We start from the raw sequence: 18,856 nt of genomic DNA on the forward strand, positions 1-18,856 counted from the left end.
TTTCTTGTTCTAATTTTCTTCTTTTTTTCTCTCGGCTACTGTAGTTTTTTTTTTCCTTTTTTTTTTCTTTTTTTTTTTTTAAATTTTCTTTTTTGCCTTTATTTTTCCATTTTTTGTAGGCAACTTTACTTTTATATTTTAAATCACTTTTGTTTCGTCTCATTCATGTCTGGCAAGTTTTGAGAATGGGCGCCTATTTTGGAATGCTTGGAACATATCTACCGTCATTTCCTATTTTGTATCAAACGAAGTTTTTAATAGTAGTAGTAGTAGTTCATTTACGTTGCACTAGAGCCTCACAATGGGCTATTGGCGACGCTCTGGGAAACATCCTTGAGGATGATCCAAAGACATGCCATCACAATTTTGATCCTCTGCAGAGGGGATGGCACCCCCGCTTCGGTAGCCCGACTACCTGCACGCGAAGTCGAGCACTTTACGGTCGAACAGTTTAACGAGGACCAATACCGCACATCCTCGGTCCCTACGCAGACTGATCCAAGTGGTCACCCACCCACACACTGACCGCAACCAGTGATTAACCAATGCTTGACTTCGGTGATCTGCTGGGAACCGTGTCTTAACGATCAGTCCACTTCGGGACAAGTTTTCAACAGAGTAGACATAATTTATATGACGAATTTCCCAATGTTAAACATCATTCTCGCTCCTTCCATCCTTTTAGTCACGTGCGTTGCAGTGAGATAGGCTTATAGGGAAAAGATAAGAGCATCACCGCAATATATATTTGACTTATTAGTTCACCAAATAGTTTGTAACGCCAGTGTTAGTCCATTTTTTGCTTCTCTCTTTAACTTGTAAAAAATGGACAAGAGTCACGGATTTTTAGCTTAGATAGGAGGATGGTGTAAGCGTACTTTGATCTCGAACAAATCTTGACAGATGAAAAATTGATAAACAAAACTCCCCACTGTTACAACATAGGTGAATGTGAAGTGCTACTCAATATTTGACATGATAATAAAAAGGGTACTTCTTCACAAAGACAACAGGAAGATAAATAGATTGAATGCCAAACCTGTAATATCTATTGTTTTCGTGAATCGTGCCTGGAGACCTAAAGTCTCAAGTACTTAAGTTGTGATTTATGTGCATGTCCAGCTAATCCACACCTCATATTCATCTTTCCCAAAGTGTGCCCATTTTCTTACATTAATGGTCTTGAAAAATACTTTTATAAGGCAGTTTATTTGGTTAAAAACTTAACACGGTTCGAAATAAATATGCATATTTTCAGGAAATTCAGCTTCAATTGCTATTTTTATTTTTATTTTATTTTACTAAAAAAATAATAACAAGACCCTTCTATTCCAAATCACTACAATGCAATACTGATGAATTAAATCTTTATATTTTTAACTCTATAAGCGTTGAACATTAGTTCGTTTTAAAATTTTGCTACATCATTATTGTAAGTTCTGACTGTAAACTCCATAAATTAACTATAATTTAGTCAACTATTTAGGTTAAAATGGACGTATTTAGGTTAACATGGACGCAAACCAAAACTATATATCATTTCTTTTTTTAAGTCAATGTATTCACAATTATTTAAATATCCGTTTATATATTTGATATTCACCTTACAGCGTATTTAATTTATAATCAACTTTTTTAATAAAATATTTTTTAATAATGATTTATCATTCTTTAGCAGTGAAAACGAACATTTTATTTTAGTAGATTTCACTGCTCCACTATATTTAGTAGATATCATTAGTCATGTATCCTTAGTCATCAACTGTACTATCGCTATATACGTGTCGTTATATGATTATACTTTAACAGAAATTTTTTATTTTATTTCATAACCGTCGTTGAACAGCCGACCCGATTTTATGGGCTTACGACTACTAATGTTCAACTCCGTATCCTTGTAATTTTGAACCCAATCCAGAACACAAGGTAACTTCTGGATTGAGTATTGGGAGAAATTTGCCTTCGTGGAGGACTTTTTGATGGAGCTAACTGGCATTTGCGTTACACGGAGAGGAAGACCACGAGAACCTCCCACAGTTAGCTTGATGGCAAGGGGACTCTAACCCATGATCCGTCTACCATTGAGGATATTTCACGTCAGCACTGTGGTTGGAGCAAGCCGGATGCGGAATTCGTATCGACTGGGATTTGAACACGGTTCGCCTCATTGGAAGACGAACGCTCTAGCCCCTTGAAAGCGTTGAAATATTTGAATTCAGCACTATTTAACTGCGACAGAAAAATATCCTTTATACAAACTAACAGCAAACGCATTAACGCACAAAACTGGCATTCTATATAACTAGACATAAATAACTCTAATTTCTTATTATATATGAAGCATATTTTGAGTTGTCTAAAGATGTATTTGAAGGCTGAAAATAAATATTTTTTAAATTCATCTAAATAAAATAACTTTCATTTTAAGGTAATAAAAGTATTAAAGAGCATACTAATGGTTTTGGATCTAATGAGTTTTCATGATGCAATCGGTATGAAATGAAAAATTAGATCCTTGTGGTATTCTATCAATTTGAATTAAAATATGTTTTCCATTTTAAAGATAATTATTAAAAAGACAAAATTTAATAAGAATTTCCGTATAATCAAAATCGCAATTAGGGATATTTTTAAAATCGTAGTAATAGCTCAAATGTACAACTTTTAGTTTAGAAAGGGGAATGCTATTGAAAAGATATTAGAAATCAAAAGTCGCAATAGAATTAATTTTATTTTGTTTAATAATTTCTAAAGTCGGTAGATTATTAGTGATAATCCAAGAAAAACTTTCTTGAATAATATTGCGAATAATCTAATATATATAATTCTCTTACGTGGCTCCCAAATTTTGGCTGTATTTCTTTTCCGCCTAGGCAACGTTTGCTTTGTTTTGTTTTCGTTACTATTTCTCTTACACAGTGAATCGACCAATGATTGCCGCTAAAAATGTCATATGCCAAATTTAGCTGAGGTGGCTCAACATATAGCGCTTTTAAAACCGGAAACTGAAACAACCAGAGAGCATCAGCTGCGGCAATCTCATACTATTAAGCTAGGCAGAAGTGAGTAGTCTTTGTCGATAGATCTCTATTTTAGTATTTTGTCGAAAGCACTTTTTTTCACGAATTTATATATTACGAATTTATTTGACGATTTTTGATTTATATCACGAATTATACTATAGCACATTTCTAATAGGTTTAACGAATTACATGTCATTTATTTGAATTCAAATTAATTTTAATGACTTAGTATTTACTAAAAAGATGTAATTTAAAAAAAAAAAAAGAAAGTTTTTATATGGATTTGAATGATTATTTCGAATTCTTAGAATTTTGTGCATTTGCAATGTACCTAAGTTAGTAGCGAGCGAAGCGAGCTTGGTTTACGAAGCAAACCATATAAGATTGCGTAGCAATTTTCGGGGGTTGGCGAGCGTTAGCGAGCAGGGGGCGCAGCCCACTAATTTTATTTAAGTAGTTAATGAAAATTATACCAGATTGAGTTAAGTAAGTATTAAACCCACATGTGATTGTTCTATATTTCATAGGAATTTTATGAAATTTTGGACTAATAATTAAGTAAGGAAATTGCATATTGTTAATTTTAATTTTTTACCTCCTATATAAAGCTAAAAAATTCTTACCGATAATATTATTATTTAAATTACTAAACTCAAAATTCTTACTAGTTTTTGACTCCTTATTTAAAAGTTCAAGATAGAATTTTTAACAGAAGATGGCATAATCATTGTTAATTTTGTCTATGAGGGCAATTACAAAAATTTTTTGTAGTTGCTTAATTGATCGGTCAGTTTCAGAAAAAAAGTGTTGAATTGTTACTGTTATTTAAATTTCTTATTATTGAAAACAAAGTTTTTAGAGTAATAATAAATAGTCCATTTCCATTCTCTTAACATACCTAAAGGTAAGGAAAATCTACTTGATATCTTTAAACAAAAATTATTGTTATCGTCAAGAATTTTAAAATTTAATTAATTAATGTGGGGGAAGTGGGACACAATTTTATGCCTTTTATCATTAAATTCCAAAGTTCTAAGTCTTTAATATTTAAATTACCAGTAATAATATGTTCATGATGTTTATCAACAAATTCAAAATATTTTCCTCCTTCACAGTGACATTCCTAATGGGATAATTGATCCTATAATTAAAAATAGTTCTACCAAGAGAATAATTATATTTAGCACTTTTAATTATGTTAAAATCTTTTAATGGAAAATTTTTTTTTAAATTTTCAAAAATATTAAATAATTAATTTAATCGAAAATAGGGTTTTGAAAGATAATGACGAAATATAAATTATCTAAATTTATATTTTTATTTGGTGAAATTTTACTCATTTTAGCCTTTACAAGATCGAAACAAAGAATTTTGAAGTGTAAATTAATAAAAGAAAAGTTAAGAATATGATCTTGAAGCTTATATACATCATTATTCTTAAAGGAGAAAACAAAATTTTTCATTGGTTTAATATTATAATATTTATTAATAACTTTTTCCATATTAGAAATAAAATTTACATTTAATTTGTCACTATTAAGAGAGTTTTTATTACCTAAGGATCCCCGTTTACTTCGATTTGTACTCCTATCTTTAATGTGAAAATTGAGGAGTTATTAAAGTTAATCTGCGTATGTTGGAAATTATCGTTTAGCCTGTTCGGCAAAATTGTTTGGTATATAAGCACGATGTATTAATTTTATTGTTGTAGTCTTATATCGATATCTTCTAATATGCCTAAAATATTAATTTTAGCACTGTCAAAATTATGTACTCTAAAATTATTCAATTCTAGGTTGTTTATGATGTTATTACTGTTTATATCTGAAAGTTGTTGATTAATTCTAACATTATAAGAGTAACTGGTTTGTCCAGCATATTTCATATTGAAAAACCACAGATTTACGTATAAATAATATTTTTAATTTTACAAACAGATCTGGAGCTATCGTTATTTTGAATTATATGCTTTTTGTCAATATTAGGGCAAGTTTAACATCTTTTATCACCACACGCTTTACAACACGGAAAAATTTATGGAATTGAATACAATTCAAAAATATTCTTTTTTTTTTTTTTCAGAATAGTAGGATGTCGATACGAAGTTCCCTTCTGAATTAGGCTCTTCGGGCCAGGTACAACAGGTAGAATACATTATTTTACATATTTTTTACCAAGTGCTAAATTATTTTTACTGTTTAAATCCCTTAAAATAGGCATCCCAAACACACAAAATTCGAAAAACGAATAAAAAACGGAAACAAAATGAAGGCGAAAATAAGTTAAAAGTAGATAATAATTAAGTGTTAAAGCTGCATTAAATATGATCAATAAAACATAGCCCAATAAAGACAAAAAGAATAAAGAGAAAAAGAGAAATTGCTGAAAAAAAGAAAAATATTTAACATAACTTTATCGTACTATTAACTTATTTACGTTTTCATTTTGTTTCTGTTTTTTATTCATTTTTCCAACTTCGTGCGTTTGAGGAGTTGCCCTTCGAGCCTATTTTTATGCATTTCTTTAAATCCATAAATGTTGTAATAATTTATCACCAGGTAAAAAATATATTAAATATTTTAATTATTCTGCATGTTGTAAGCGGTACGAAGAGCATGTTTAAATTCATAAAAATAGGCTCCTAGAGCAACATCCCAAACACACGAAATTAGAAAAACGAATTAAAAACAGAAACAAAATGAAAACGAAGGTAAGTTAATAGTAGATAATATTAAGCGCTAAAGTTGTGCATTAAATATGATCACTAAAACATAGCGCATGAACGCGCTTTAAAACAAAATCTCTGATAATTACGCTTTCAGCTGAATTTGCACTTCTGTTTTCATATTTTGTAATCTGGCAATCTTATTACAAAAATATTTTAAATCATTCTTAAAAATTTTCCCGTTCATTTGAATTCGCTACTCGCCTCGTAGATTTCGTTTTGTGTTTTGTTCTGTTCTTACTTACATTTTATTTTCTGCTTTTTACGTGTTATTTATTATTTAATATGTTCTATTTTGTTTCAAATTTTTTTTTTAGAGCTCCTCTCACTATTATTTTGATATATTCTGATTTGGCTATATTGATACAATATTAGAGAGCACTCCTTTCTGCTGATATAATCGCGCGAGTTGATGAAGAGATTATATCTTTTTTCAGGATTTTTATTTATTTATTTTTTATGTTATTTTATTTTATTTTATTTTAATAATTTTCTTCTTCTCCTTTCATAATTCTGTATTTCCCCCCCCCCCCGTTTTTCTATATTTTGTACTTATTTTATAAGTTCTACATACTTGCAGCTTATGCGCAGTGCATCTTATCAACTGAGATCTTTTCTAAAATTTTACAGCTCAGTTTTATATTCGTAATTCATTTTTAACTATTTCCCGATAACACGTATAGGCGCCTTCCTTCTCCCAAAGCAGTAAATATATAATCTGAACAAATGGCAGAGGCAAAGACATATTTAGTTGCAAAAATACATTCACTGTAAGAGGATTTTCTATCAGTCTTCCTATCTATCTCTATATACAGGGTGGTCCTAAAATATATGTCAAAAATGTAAAGGTAGGTAGAGGGGACATAAATAAGCATATTTCGGATAGGAATCTGTGTGCGGTAATGGCACATTAAAGCACTAGCTTGTAAAGAGGAAACTGAAAAGACAAGTAAAGATAAAAGAAAATAAAAACTTATCAACAGTTTACAAGAGGTGCTCGAAAGAGCAGCCACCAATATCGATACAAGATGCATGGATCGGCGTACATTAGAAAAGACGTTAGGCATGTCGAGCACATGTAAAGCAGCAACAGACAAGCGGGCAACAAGATCTTCTTGATGGGACTCTCGTACACCAGGCTTTTAATATGACCCCAAAAGAAAAAATCCAAGCAGGTTAAATCAGGAGAACGCGGTGGCCAGGAAACTGGACCACCTCGTCCCATCCAATGCTGGCCGTAGACAGCGTCCAGGTGATTTCTGACGCTCTCTGTACATCCTCTGCTTATTCGTTTCCGTGTGCAGCCCCATACATGAAATGCACGTTGGCAAGCGATGCATGTGGTGAAACGATGCATGCTGTTTGACATCCGTGCGGGAATCCAGCTAGCAAGCGCTTCTATACGCCGCAGTCATCAGCGCTCCCTACCGGCTCAAGGCGGCATTACCGTACACACAATCCTATACGAAATATGCTTATTTAAGTTCCCTCTACCTACCCTTACATTTTTAACATATATTTTAGGACCACCCTGTATAAAAGCGAGGGTCTGCTTGTATGCATGTTCTGTAATCGAGAACAAGAACATCGATTTAAGTCACGTTTTCTTCTTCTGTTTGCAAATTCACAAGAGGCGATTGAAAAACAAAAACTTCTTTCAGGCTTTATGTGGTTCGAGCACAGTAAGGAAAATAGGGCCATTGTAATAAATGAAAACGTGCGCTGTCATAAAAACAGCATTTTTGAAAAATGTTTAAAAAATAGAAGTTGACGAAACCACTAGAAAAATTTGAATGTCTTTAAAGCTCGCTAAACTCGTAGTTTAAGTGAAGAAGTAAATCATGCTTGTAACAAATATGCAGGCTAATATAATTTAACAAAATTTGAAGAAATATTGTATATCCCCGTCAGCGGTAATGTTTAACATAAATATGATTATTCTTATTCACACAAACGATGTTTAAATTTGAAGGCTTCTAAGTTTATTAAATTCTAATATTGAAATATTTTAATACCAATTGTAAACAATAATAAGTAACTGTTCGTCTTTAATAATCACAAATTTTAAATTCTCAAACTTTCTGTAGCGAAATAAAGGCTGAGAAAGTAGCAAGCACGAAACAAACCAAAATGATAATCTTAAGGAACAGGTGAAACGGGTTCAAATCCCAGTGATGACCGGTTGATACGAATTCCGACCCCGGCCCGCACCGAACAGAGTGCTGAGGTAAAATATCTTCAGTGGTAGGCCATTGCCTTCAAGCTAATCATTTTAGATTTCCTTGGTTTTCCTCTCCATGTAACGCAAATTCGGGTCAGCTCTATCAGTCTGGCTAGTTCCATCAGTTAGAAGTCTCAACAAAGGCAAATTTCTCTCAATATTTGATCCTGAAGTTTCCTTGTCTTCTGCATTGGGATCAAAATTACAAGATTAATTAAGTGCCACTGTCCGGTATGTACTGTCCGGTACTCCGAACACTGATGTTTCTCCTAATCTATCCTCAGCAGATATTAAAATATCGAATATATATATATATATATATATATATATATATATATATATATATATATATATATATAAGTTCAACGAAGAATAAAACAAAGAAAAATAAAAGACATATGAAAAAGGGGGGGAAATAATAAGTAAAAAATAACAAACAACAGTTTATTAAAAATAATAATAAATAAAAAAAAATTAAAAAAAAAAAAAAAATCATGAAATGTTAATTAAAAAACCGGAAAAAAAAGGATATAATCTTTTCTTCAGCCCACACGATTATATCCGCAAAACAGAGTGCTTTCTGATATTGTATCAATAAAGCCAAAGCTAAATAAATTAATACAATAGTGTGAGGAGCACTCAAAAAATTTTTTTAAAAAATAACAACAAATGAAATAGATCACAAAAAGTACAAATAAGTAAAAATAACATGAAAAAACAGATAATAAAATAAAATAAAAAGAAAAAACATTAAAAAGGGGAGACTATAAAGCGAGCAGCAAAATCAGTTCAACTTACATGGACGAATATTTTTCAAGAATGATTTAAAAATGTTTTCGCAGAAAGATTGCCAGATTACAAAATATGAAAACAAAAGATGAAAACAAAAGCTCAAATCGAGTGTAACAAGAGGGTTTTAAAGTGTCGTTCTTACTGCACTGTTGAAGTGATTTGTTATTCTGAGTTTTGATTTGTTAGTTACCAAGGATGGGCCCGAAATGGATGTGCGCGAGGTATTATTATACTGGATAATTTTAAAAATTGATCATAAATAGTTTTAGAAGATAGATGTTTATTTAAGAAAAAGTATAAAATAGAAAAGAGAAACATAAATTGCCTGTTTTGCAGATAATTTTAGCCGCGGATTTGCACGAAATGGATTAGTACATAGAAAAATTATTTGAATTATCAAAGAAAAAATTCTTTCAATAGATAATTTTGACACGGATTTGCCCGATTATATATATATATATATATATATATATATATATTAATAACTATACATAGTATTATTTGGCAATTGTGATAATGGGATACCTGCAAGTAACGAAGTGTGGGTATCTCGATCCTGATTGGTTGTTGAAAGGTGGCATTTGTTTACGTTACCAAATGTTCTCTCCTTTCTATTTCGAGTAAACCAAGCCCGTTAAGTATAAACTTTCTTAAGTGACACATTCTATATTTCTATATTCTGACACATTCTATGAACACAGATTCTTTCACAAAGATTTCAATTCCTTCATTATATATTATTTACCTAGTACAAAGATAGGCATGATGTCATGTAGAATACAAATTAAGAAATTATGCATCGAAATTGCCAGGTACACAAACAAACATATTTTATGGTTACAATTAAATACATAAACGAATAATAAATGCAAGTTAATTAAAAGACGTCGACAAGAAATTATAATTCAACAAATTCTATTTGCGATACGGCACTATTTTTAATTAACTTCAAGATAATTAACATTCTAATTTATGTGGATAAACTTGGCTCTACTTTAGCGCGCCATTTTGCTTATGCACGATCAACTGGATCTGCTGTCATTGGTCACATGTGTGGGTATCTGTGGTCTTCTTCTTCTTCTTCTTGAATTTCCTTTACCCGATTAGCACAAATTTAATTTTAATTTATTTAATGAACTTCCATTGACTTTATATATTTTTTAAATTAATTAAAACACGTTTCAAAAGCGAAGCTATAAGCAATATAAACACGTGGCTTCAAATAGCTTTCAGAATGCTAAATCGGCAACTCTATCTACCCATGCCATATAAAAACTATACTACAAGTTGATTTTACTTTTTTTCCACCTGAATGAATAATTAGTAAGAAGTGCAACTTACTCATTTTTGATTAATTAAAGGTATAACATTTGATTAAAAGCATTTTGATGAAATAAAGCTGTTCTTCATACTTTAAAGTCTCAGTGTACCGTATTTCATTCTAATAGGATGAATGATGGAGCTGACCCCGGACACACATACTAACTGAAGGGTAAATAATCACTAATATACATTGAAATGTGATGTTAGGACAGTGCTAAACCATGAAGTGAGGTGCCAGTTCGTAAAGGCGGCAAACATTAATTTTAAATGAACTAACAAAAGATCAATTTCTAGAACATTTTGTTTTTATTACTTCGTTGTATAAAACTAAAATTATATTTAATTATATTTTGGTGTGAGATGGAAAGTCTTTTTATACTCACATGGTCTCTTTTGGTAACCATAGAAACTTTACATAAATTTACATAAAGAAATAAAAAAGAAAACACGAGGAACTCTCATTTTCTTCCTCTATCTGCAGTATTGTAAGTTTCAGTATTAAAATTTTAAAAAATTAATGCTTTTAATTCAGAAAAAATATTTACCAAGTTCTGAAAACGTTAATTACTACAAAATATTTACTTTGATAGAAACATAAAATAAATAAAACTGCATAAAGTATGCCTAACACACTCATGCATTAAATTGAGTTTAAAAAATAATTCCCTTCTTAAAAATATATTTTTATTATGGTTTTTGTTACTGAGTATAATAAAATCATAAGGATTTTTTAATGAAACTTTTGCATAAAAAATATTTCTTCGTTCTTTTAATTAATTAAAATGTAAGTTGAGTTTAATTCTTTTATCAGAATAAAAATGATCAGTATTTATATAAATTTGTTTATAAATTATATGGGAAATTTTTTATAAAATCGAACATGATATTCAATTTAGGAATGAAAACAAACTTATTGAAAAGTCATAAAAATTCTAAGTTTTGATTTACAATGTTGCAAACAAGCAAATATAGTAATCGTAGTTGGATGCAAACATATGTTTTTATAAGTATTTTTTTCGAAAATTTAAACATTTCATTTATTTGCTAGTTATTTGATTAATTAATTATTTTTAATTTTGTTTTTATCTTATTATTTTATTCCAATTTTTATTTATTTATCAAATTGAGTGCTTGCGTCTGCATCATTCGAAAGTCAGAAACTTCCAAAATTCGAAGTTGGGTTTAAACATTTTTAGAAATTGGCATTCGTTTCTAGATACACTCCTTTTCACATCACTGTAAATCAATTTGTCTTCGTATTCAGTTTGTTTACAGAAAAAGCTTGTTTTTGAATTTTGATGGTATGTAATATAAATTTTCGCATGCACCCAAGAAAAAATCTCAGCAAAAAATTTCGTTTTGGAAAATAAATAAAGTTTAAAAAAAAAACTATTTATCATAAACTGGAAAGTGCATAAATCAAGACATTGCTGAGTGTAGAGTAAGGATAGTAAGAAATGCCTCTATACAGGTAGATAATAAAATATAGAGATTTTCGTGAAACAAAAACGAATATCAAGAAAATTTTTGCTTAAATTCAAGATTACGAGAGCAATTCCAGTACTTCTTTTCCTTAATATTTTAAATTTAATAAAATATGCAGTATTTTTTGTCACCTCCGTGACCCGCTGCTTCAACAAAATTAAATACCTTATAAATGATTTATTAAAAATATATCTTTTAAGGTATCTAACTAAGGGCTAAAGTATGATTTGGGGCACATTTTTTCGAAATTCAGTAAATTATAAATTTGCAATTTTTGTTACTCTAAGCTCTCTGAAAATAATACTTTACTTTTGTTTGTATTCCAATTGCTAACAAAGTTAAAGCAGATTTTGCTCAATGTGTTAAGAGTGGATAATGATTTTAAGTATTTAAATGCGTTTATCTCAAAATCAGACACTGTCAACAAAACCCTAGACACTGTCATGTTTTTTAAATAATTGTCTACAATTTTTCAAGAGTGTTTATAATTATAGCACACGTACTTTCAATTACAGAACAAGAGAAAAAAAGTAGAATTTCATTTTTATGCATGTTTTTCCCAAAGATAAGTAAGTAAATTTTTTTTAAATTTATTTTTTTACTACATTGATTCCTAACTGAGTAGTGTGCGTGCTTTAATTATGTCAGAAAAAGCACTCGAATGAATTATGAACGATTCAATTTAAGTTTTTATTGAAGAAGATTTTTACCACAGCCAAAATATTTATTTTACAAATATTGAAATACAATAATTTCAACTTCTGATCTTAATGGCAAAAGCTTAAAATTTTATTGGCTGCCAGTTTTTATAAACACGAAAACAAACGCTTTGTACGTGACTTTAGTGCAGGTAAACAATACCAATTCCGTTATCCCTTTCACATAAAGAATACCATATCTGAACTAAATTTTCTGGTTTCTCTAATTTGCTCATTTAATGAAACTATTTCAAATCTTTTAAAAATTCGTTTCTAATTAACTTAAAAAAGGAAAATTAGAGTGCTCATTAAAAAATACTTTAATCAGTTTGTCGACCACTTTAAAATAAAATTTTAAAAAATGCTAAGAGAAAATACTGTTGACTATTTCTAGAAAAAAAAATTTCATCTTCTTACCCGTTTTTTTAAAAAAAAGAAACATATTAGTATACGGGGCAATTTCCCTTAGCATTTACTTTTTTGTTCTCTAAAAATGTTTGGTGAAACCCATTAAGAAAACAAAATATCAAAGGTGAGAAAAATTAATTAATTGTTGTGAGTAATTATATCACAAAATAAAATGCTTTCATCGATAAAAAGTATTTCTAATTAATTTATTTTCCTTCAAAATGTCATTCCCCTGTGTGTCTCTGTCTCTACTTACAAAAAGAAAAAAAAATTAGGAACTTGAAAATATAGTTTTTTTTTTTTACATCTTCATTATAATTACCAACAGAGTGCTATGCTTAAGTATAGATACTAATAATCATAATGAAACTCAGTTTAAAAAAATTTTCTAATGCCGAGAAACTTTATCCATTAGTATTTGAGTCATTCCCCTGACAAGAAGAAAATAATGTAATTCTTAAATCAGTGAACCGTGTCATTATTTTATAGTTTACACTTTAGAGACTGGCAATCAGGATAGCCATTTTGTATTACTTTTGATTTCATTTAACAAACATGGTTTAGTTAAGATTGAAGGATTCTTCAAATATTTTGGTGAGTATTTCATTTAGCTGTTATTACCGGTCTCTTATGCACTTATTGATTTTTTCAGTACAACTTAAATAATCATTGAGTAATCTGTGCTACAGTTTTAAATTTATATTAAAAAAATAATGCAGCTACTCTGTAATTCCATTGTGCTATATAAACTAATTCAAGTTTTTGTCATTCCCTTGTCGCCATACCCCTGTCAGTATTGAAGACTGGTGAATGACAACAGAGACAGGGGAATGACAGAAATTGTAAAAATATTGGTTAATACTTATTTATGTTTAGGATGCAGTATAATTTTAATTAGGAATAGAATAATTTAGATTAGGAATAAAGTATTAGAAAGAATAAGCGTTTCCTTAGTTCTCAAAAAACAACTATTTATTCTAATGATTTTTCATATTGGAAGTTTTTGTTTTCAGAAATGTTTCTTATAATATAATCAAAATATTTAATATGTATGTGTTGTCTTTTTTCTTTCTTTTTCGAATCTTTTCTTAAGTAGATATTTCAATGAATATTGCATTATATGTAAAAAAAGTAACATTATTGGCACAATTTCGTAGCAATTTTGTAAAATTTGTATTGAATAAATATATTATTTGCATATACCTTGTCTAAAATATAAAATTAATTTTAAAAAAATAGGTTTAGTTTCAAAAGTTTGTTTAAATATGTCAATATCCTCGAAAACATGTTATTCATTTCCTGTCTTCATTTATTATTCACTGCCCTCTTAAAATTTAAAATAAATAATTTTATCTATTATAAGAATGAAAAATTTTTATTACAGTATATAATTCCTCTGTGTGTCAATCATTAAAACACAGTTTCTTTTTTTTTGAGAACAAAAAATTAATTCTCCAAAATAACATGTTATAAGAAAATGACCCATATGCACTTTAGTACATTCACCAAAAAGTTGATATTAAACACCCGAACAAAATCGTAGCGTTTTATTACATTAATGCTAAGTACAAATTACATTTTACAAAACGGCATTTACAACATGTTACAACGAATAATCTCAATGAATTACTGGATTGCTGAAGCGAAACGACCTAAACGATAGAAAAGAAGTTCGCCACGTTCTCTAACTGACCCATTGGTTAGGCTTAGCTCTTACGTTTAGCATTAAAATTAACCAGCGTGAATGCATTCTTAAAATGAATTTTTTTCCTTCAAATTACTGAATTTTTTTAATTAATAAAAACAACTCGCTTTTAGATTACTGTTGAAAGAAAATTTTACGGTGGATACGAAGAACTTTAATCTAAAGAATCAGATATGAAAGGAAGAATTAAATATAGAGAATGAACACTTTTTTAAATGTGGAGGGGAAAAAATACTCGCAAGTTTTTCTAATTTCGGACAATACTTCAAATGATCTTCCCTTAGATTACGAAAATTTGGGTTGCAGCTGCAAAAAAATAATACTGACTGATATGGTAGAAGAGAAGACCTCCGAAATCGATAACTGATCCACAGGTTAGGCTTAGCCCTTACATTTATCATTAATATTAACGGGCATGAATTCATTTTTTTTCTCCAATGATCATCTGGAGAATGACCTAGGTCATACAAGCATCTGAAGGGCAGATTTGTTGACCACTCTTTCAGGGGCATCATATTAGGTGGGCCAACGTTGCTCCCTCAGTACGGACAGATAGTACAGAGAAGGAAAGAAAATCCATGCCTTGCCCGGGATTTGAATCCAGAACCTTTATGATGCAAGGTCAGTTCCCAGGCCCCTACATACTCCGGTCGGGTATGAATTCATTCTTAAAATAATAGTTTTTTTTTCAAATTGCCGAATATTTTTAATTAATAAAAACTACTCACTTTTAGACTACTGTTAAAAGAAAATTTTGCGGTGGATACGAAGAAATTTAAACTAAAGAATGAGATATGAAAGGAAGAATTAAGTTTGAAGAAAAAATACTCACAGTTTTTCTAAGTTTGGATAGTACTTCAAATGATCTTCACTTAGAACATGAAAATTTGGCTGGTTTTCAATGAAACTGCAAAATAAAATTAATCATTTTTCATCATTTAAAAAATAATGCTACTTGAAAATAGTCAAACAATCACATTAAAAGAAAGTAATAACTTGCATAGTTCAATTTAAATAATTTTTAATCCTGTATTTTCGTTTAATCTCTTGAAAGAAAAGAAAAAGAAATCAGTATCATTCAATTTAATTCGAATTCTGTGACTTTTGTTAATTTTCAAACAGGTGGTTTTATCACGACACATTATCACATATTTAGTAATAATTACAAAATGGAAAAGTATATTTAACTGAATAAATAGATTTTTATACCATGCTTTAACGTATAATGATAAAACTACTAAATTTTACCTTATTAACTGCCAAACATACAATGAAAAAAAAAACATATATGTGACTAAAAAAATTTAAAAAAATACAAATCTTATTATCAATTTTACCAAAAGCATTACCAAAGCACCTCCATGAAATGACCAAGATTTTGGTGTTTCCATAGAGCCAGAAATACAGTAAATTTTAATATATTTTGTGTAGTTTCAACCATATTTGTTTTTCTTCTCAGAATAAGATTCACTTATTTTGAGACCAACGTCATGTTTTTGACATTGCAGGCGATTATCGTTGGGCAACAGCTGCCTTTTACTTGCACATCACCTTTGTGAATCTAAAAAGTATGACATGAAAGACAGAAATCCGAATCTTTCATTAAAATTCGCATTCTAACTATACACATCAACTAACTAGATGCAAAAAAAAATCGAAAAAAATGTTAAGTAGGGAAATTAACTGACTGTGAAGTTAGTTAATGTAATTTATAGAATTGAGAGATCATCTGCCCTTATATCTGCATCCAAACACATCCACGAATTTTACAGATTCCTTAATGCAATTCTCAAGAAGCGGGAGTAGAGCATTAATCTATGTTTAAGCATTTATAAGAATTAAGATTAAATTTAGATCAAAATGATTTTTTAGAGAAATTTAGGAAATAGTCTAGTTAACACATCTTGTTGCAAAAACTTTCAAAAAATACATTTGAAAAAAATTTTTTTTTTAACTATGTCCGTTTTTGAACTTTTATCGTGCAAACTGCTCAATGTGAAGAACTTTTTTTCGATAGCTTTCAGATTTTTCAAAATAAATAATAATAATAAAAAATTCTGATAGACGATTGGAGAAAGTTTTATTGAGAAAGTTCAAATGTTCTACACTAGTTTAGTTGCATTTTAATGTGTTGATGATTTTAAGAAGTAGCCTTATGTTTTTTTGTTTACTAGTCTTATGTTAGAAGAAGTAATCTTATATTCACGCGCAGTTACATTTGATTATTTATCAGTTGTAACTAAATGAAAAGTGATCATATAATCAAATAGTCAAATTTTTTAATACAATTATTTGTGATTCGTAACAACATTTTGAGCAAATTATATTATAATTAAGAATTTAAAAAATTTACTAAATTGTTTTTAATTAGTTATTTATCTTTATGGAACAATTTTATTACATTTTTAATTTATTGAAGTGTATGTGATAAAGTCAAATTTAGACCACTTTCCGGACAGTTAAAGCCTCTAATATTTACTGGAAAGAATTATGCTACAATGCAAACTTCTGTTACAAACAGGATTTATAGAAATATTAACGTCAATGGTCAATTGTCGTCAACCATATTTCCGAATGACACCAGATTTACAAAAAGCTGAAGTGTCAGAACGAAATTTAACTTTAAACCTGGTCTAAACCACGAAGATAAACCGAGGTGCATTGCAGAAACGAAGTTTAAGAAAAAACCCGGTTCTAAAGATATAGTTCAGCCTGCTCTAAGTTAAACTTACTCTGAAGTAGGTTTAAACCAGAGTAAGGAGTTTAAAGCCTCGATTCTTCTAATTAAAATCTTGTTCTAAAAAATTCCTTTTTCTGTATTGTTTTACAAGTCATAAACAAATTATAAATAGATTTGAACTCATGATATTTAATAAATATTTTGAACAGTGAACATCGTATCTTTCTTTCTGGATCTAAAATAGTATTAACGAAATCTTATGACATAATGCATCCTTTGGATCTGCGAGAATATTTATTAAAAGTAATTTTTAATAAATATTTGTTATTTTTTATTATTTTATTTTAAAAATTTCAAAAACATTTCAAATTGTAAGGTATAAAAATTTCTACACATTAATTTAAAAAATGCAATTTCGAATAGAGCAAAATCGAAAATTTGAGCGAAATTAGTTATATAGTCCCTGAGAATTTGACCAACCTTCCAGAATTTTCAGAACGACGAATTTTTAAAATTCAATTTCTCAGGAACTATTTGACCGATTTCTCTCAAATTGCATATTTTTTGTCATTTAAAATTTTATTCTTTAAATTAATAAAAAAATTTGTAAACCTTTCAATTAAAAATTTTTTCGACTATTATTATTTCTGCAATGCGTTAGTCTGAATAATATATTTAATTGATTAAAGTTTCGAAATCCCAGGTGAATACAATTGAGAGAAAAGCCATTTCAACTTTTAAATAAAGGTACATTAATAACCAGTGTAATCGCCAGAATTTTGAATGCAAGCCTGCAAACGGGCATGCATTGTGCCATTCAGATGCCATAGGTCATTTTGTTGGGATGGAGTTCCATACTTGCTACACTTGGTCAGTCAATATGGCAGTAGTTAATGCTGGTTGTGGATGAGACTGAAGTTGTCATCCAATGATGTCTAATACGTGCTCGATTGCTGAAAGATCTGGTAGGCCAATACAACATGTAGACATTCTTCAGGGCATGTTTGGTTGCAACAGCAGTATGAGGGTGAGAGTTATCCTGTTGGAAAATACCCTCTCGAATGCTGCTCATGAATGGCCAAAAAACAAGTTGACTCACCAAGTTGACGTAGTTATTTGCAGTCGAGATGTGTGGAATAACCACGAAAGTGCTTCTTTTATGATATTAAATTGCTCCCCAGACCATAACTCCAGGTGTGGGCCCAGTGTGTCTAGGCCGGAGACAGGTCAGTAGCAAGCTCTCACCCGGCTTCCTTCTAAATAATGCTATTCCTGGCCCCATGGCAGAACCGACATTCCTCAGAAAACACAATAGATCTTCACTCTGCTCTCCAGTGAGCTCTAACTCAACGCCACCACGTCGTAAAGAGCTGTGATTTGAAGTGAGTGGAATCCAAGCTTCGGGGCATCACGCTCGGAGCTGTACTTAAAGTAGCCGATTTGTAACACTTCGTTGTGTTACTGCAATGCGAACTGCAGCTCGAATTTCTGATGCAGATGCAGAAAAGGTGGGCCACAGCCATGAGCCGTACACGGTGGTCTTCCCCCTGAATAGCTCAGTGGCTGGTCGATACGAATTCCACTCCAGACTCGCACCGACAGCAGTTCTGACGTAACATTTCCTCAGTGGTAGAGGGATCATTGGTTAGAGTCCCCTTGCCATCAGACTAACCAAGGAAGGTTTTGTGTTTTTCCTCTCCGTGTAAAGCAAATGCGGGTTAGTTCCAGCAAAATGTCCTTCACGAAAGATATTTCTCCCAATACTTGATCCAGAAGATCCCATGTCTTCTGGGTTG

General features: G+C 30.2%; 1 protein-coding gene across 1 annotated transcript in view; it reads right to left on the reverse strand.

The window, feature by feature from the left end:
- LOC122271468 (NT-3 growth factor receptor-like) overlaps positions 1-18,856 on the reverse strand; it is a 180,310-nt gene that overhangs the window by 91,052 nt on the left and 70,402 nt on the right. The window contains exon 2 of the mRNA XM_071183472.2: positions 15,213-15,287. Within this exon, the coding sequence (XP_071039573.2) occupies positions 15,213-15,287 (75 nt within the window). The remainder of the gene's footprint in view (positions 1-15,212; positions 15,288-18,856) is intronic.

The sequence above is a fragment of the Parasteatoda tepidariorum genome, chromosome 7 (assembly GCF_982258835.1).
Source record: "Parasteatoda tepidariorum strain Cologne lab strain chromosome 7, Ptep-v5.0, whole genome shotgun sequence".
Taxonomy (NCBI): domain Eukaryota; kingdom Metazoa; phylum Arthropoda; class Arachnida; order Araneae; family Theridiidae; genus Parasteatoda; species Parasteatoda tepidariorum.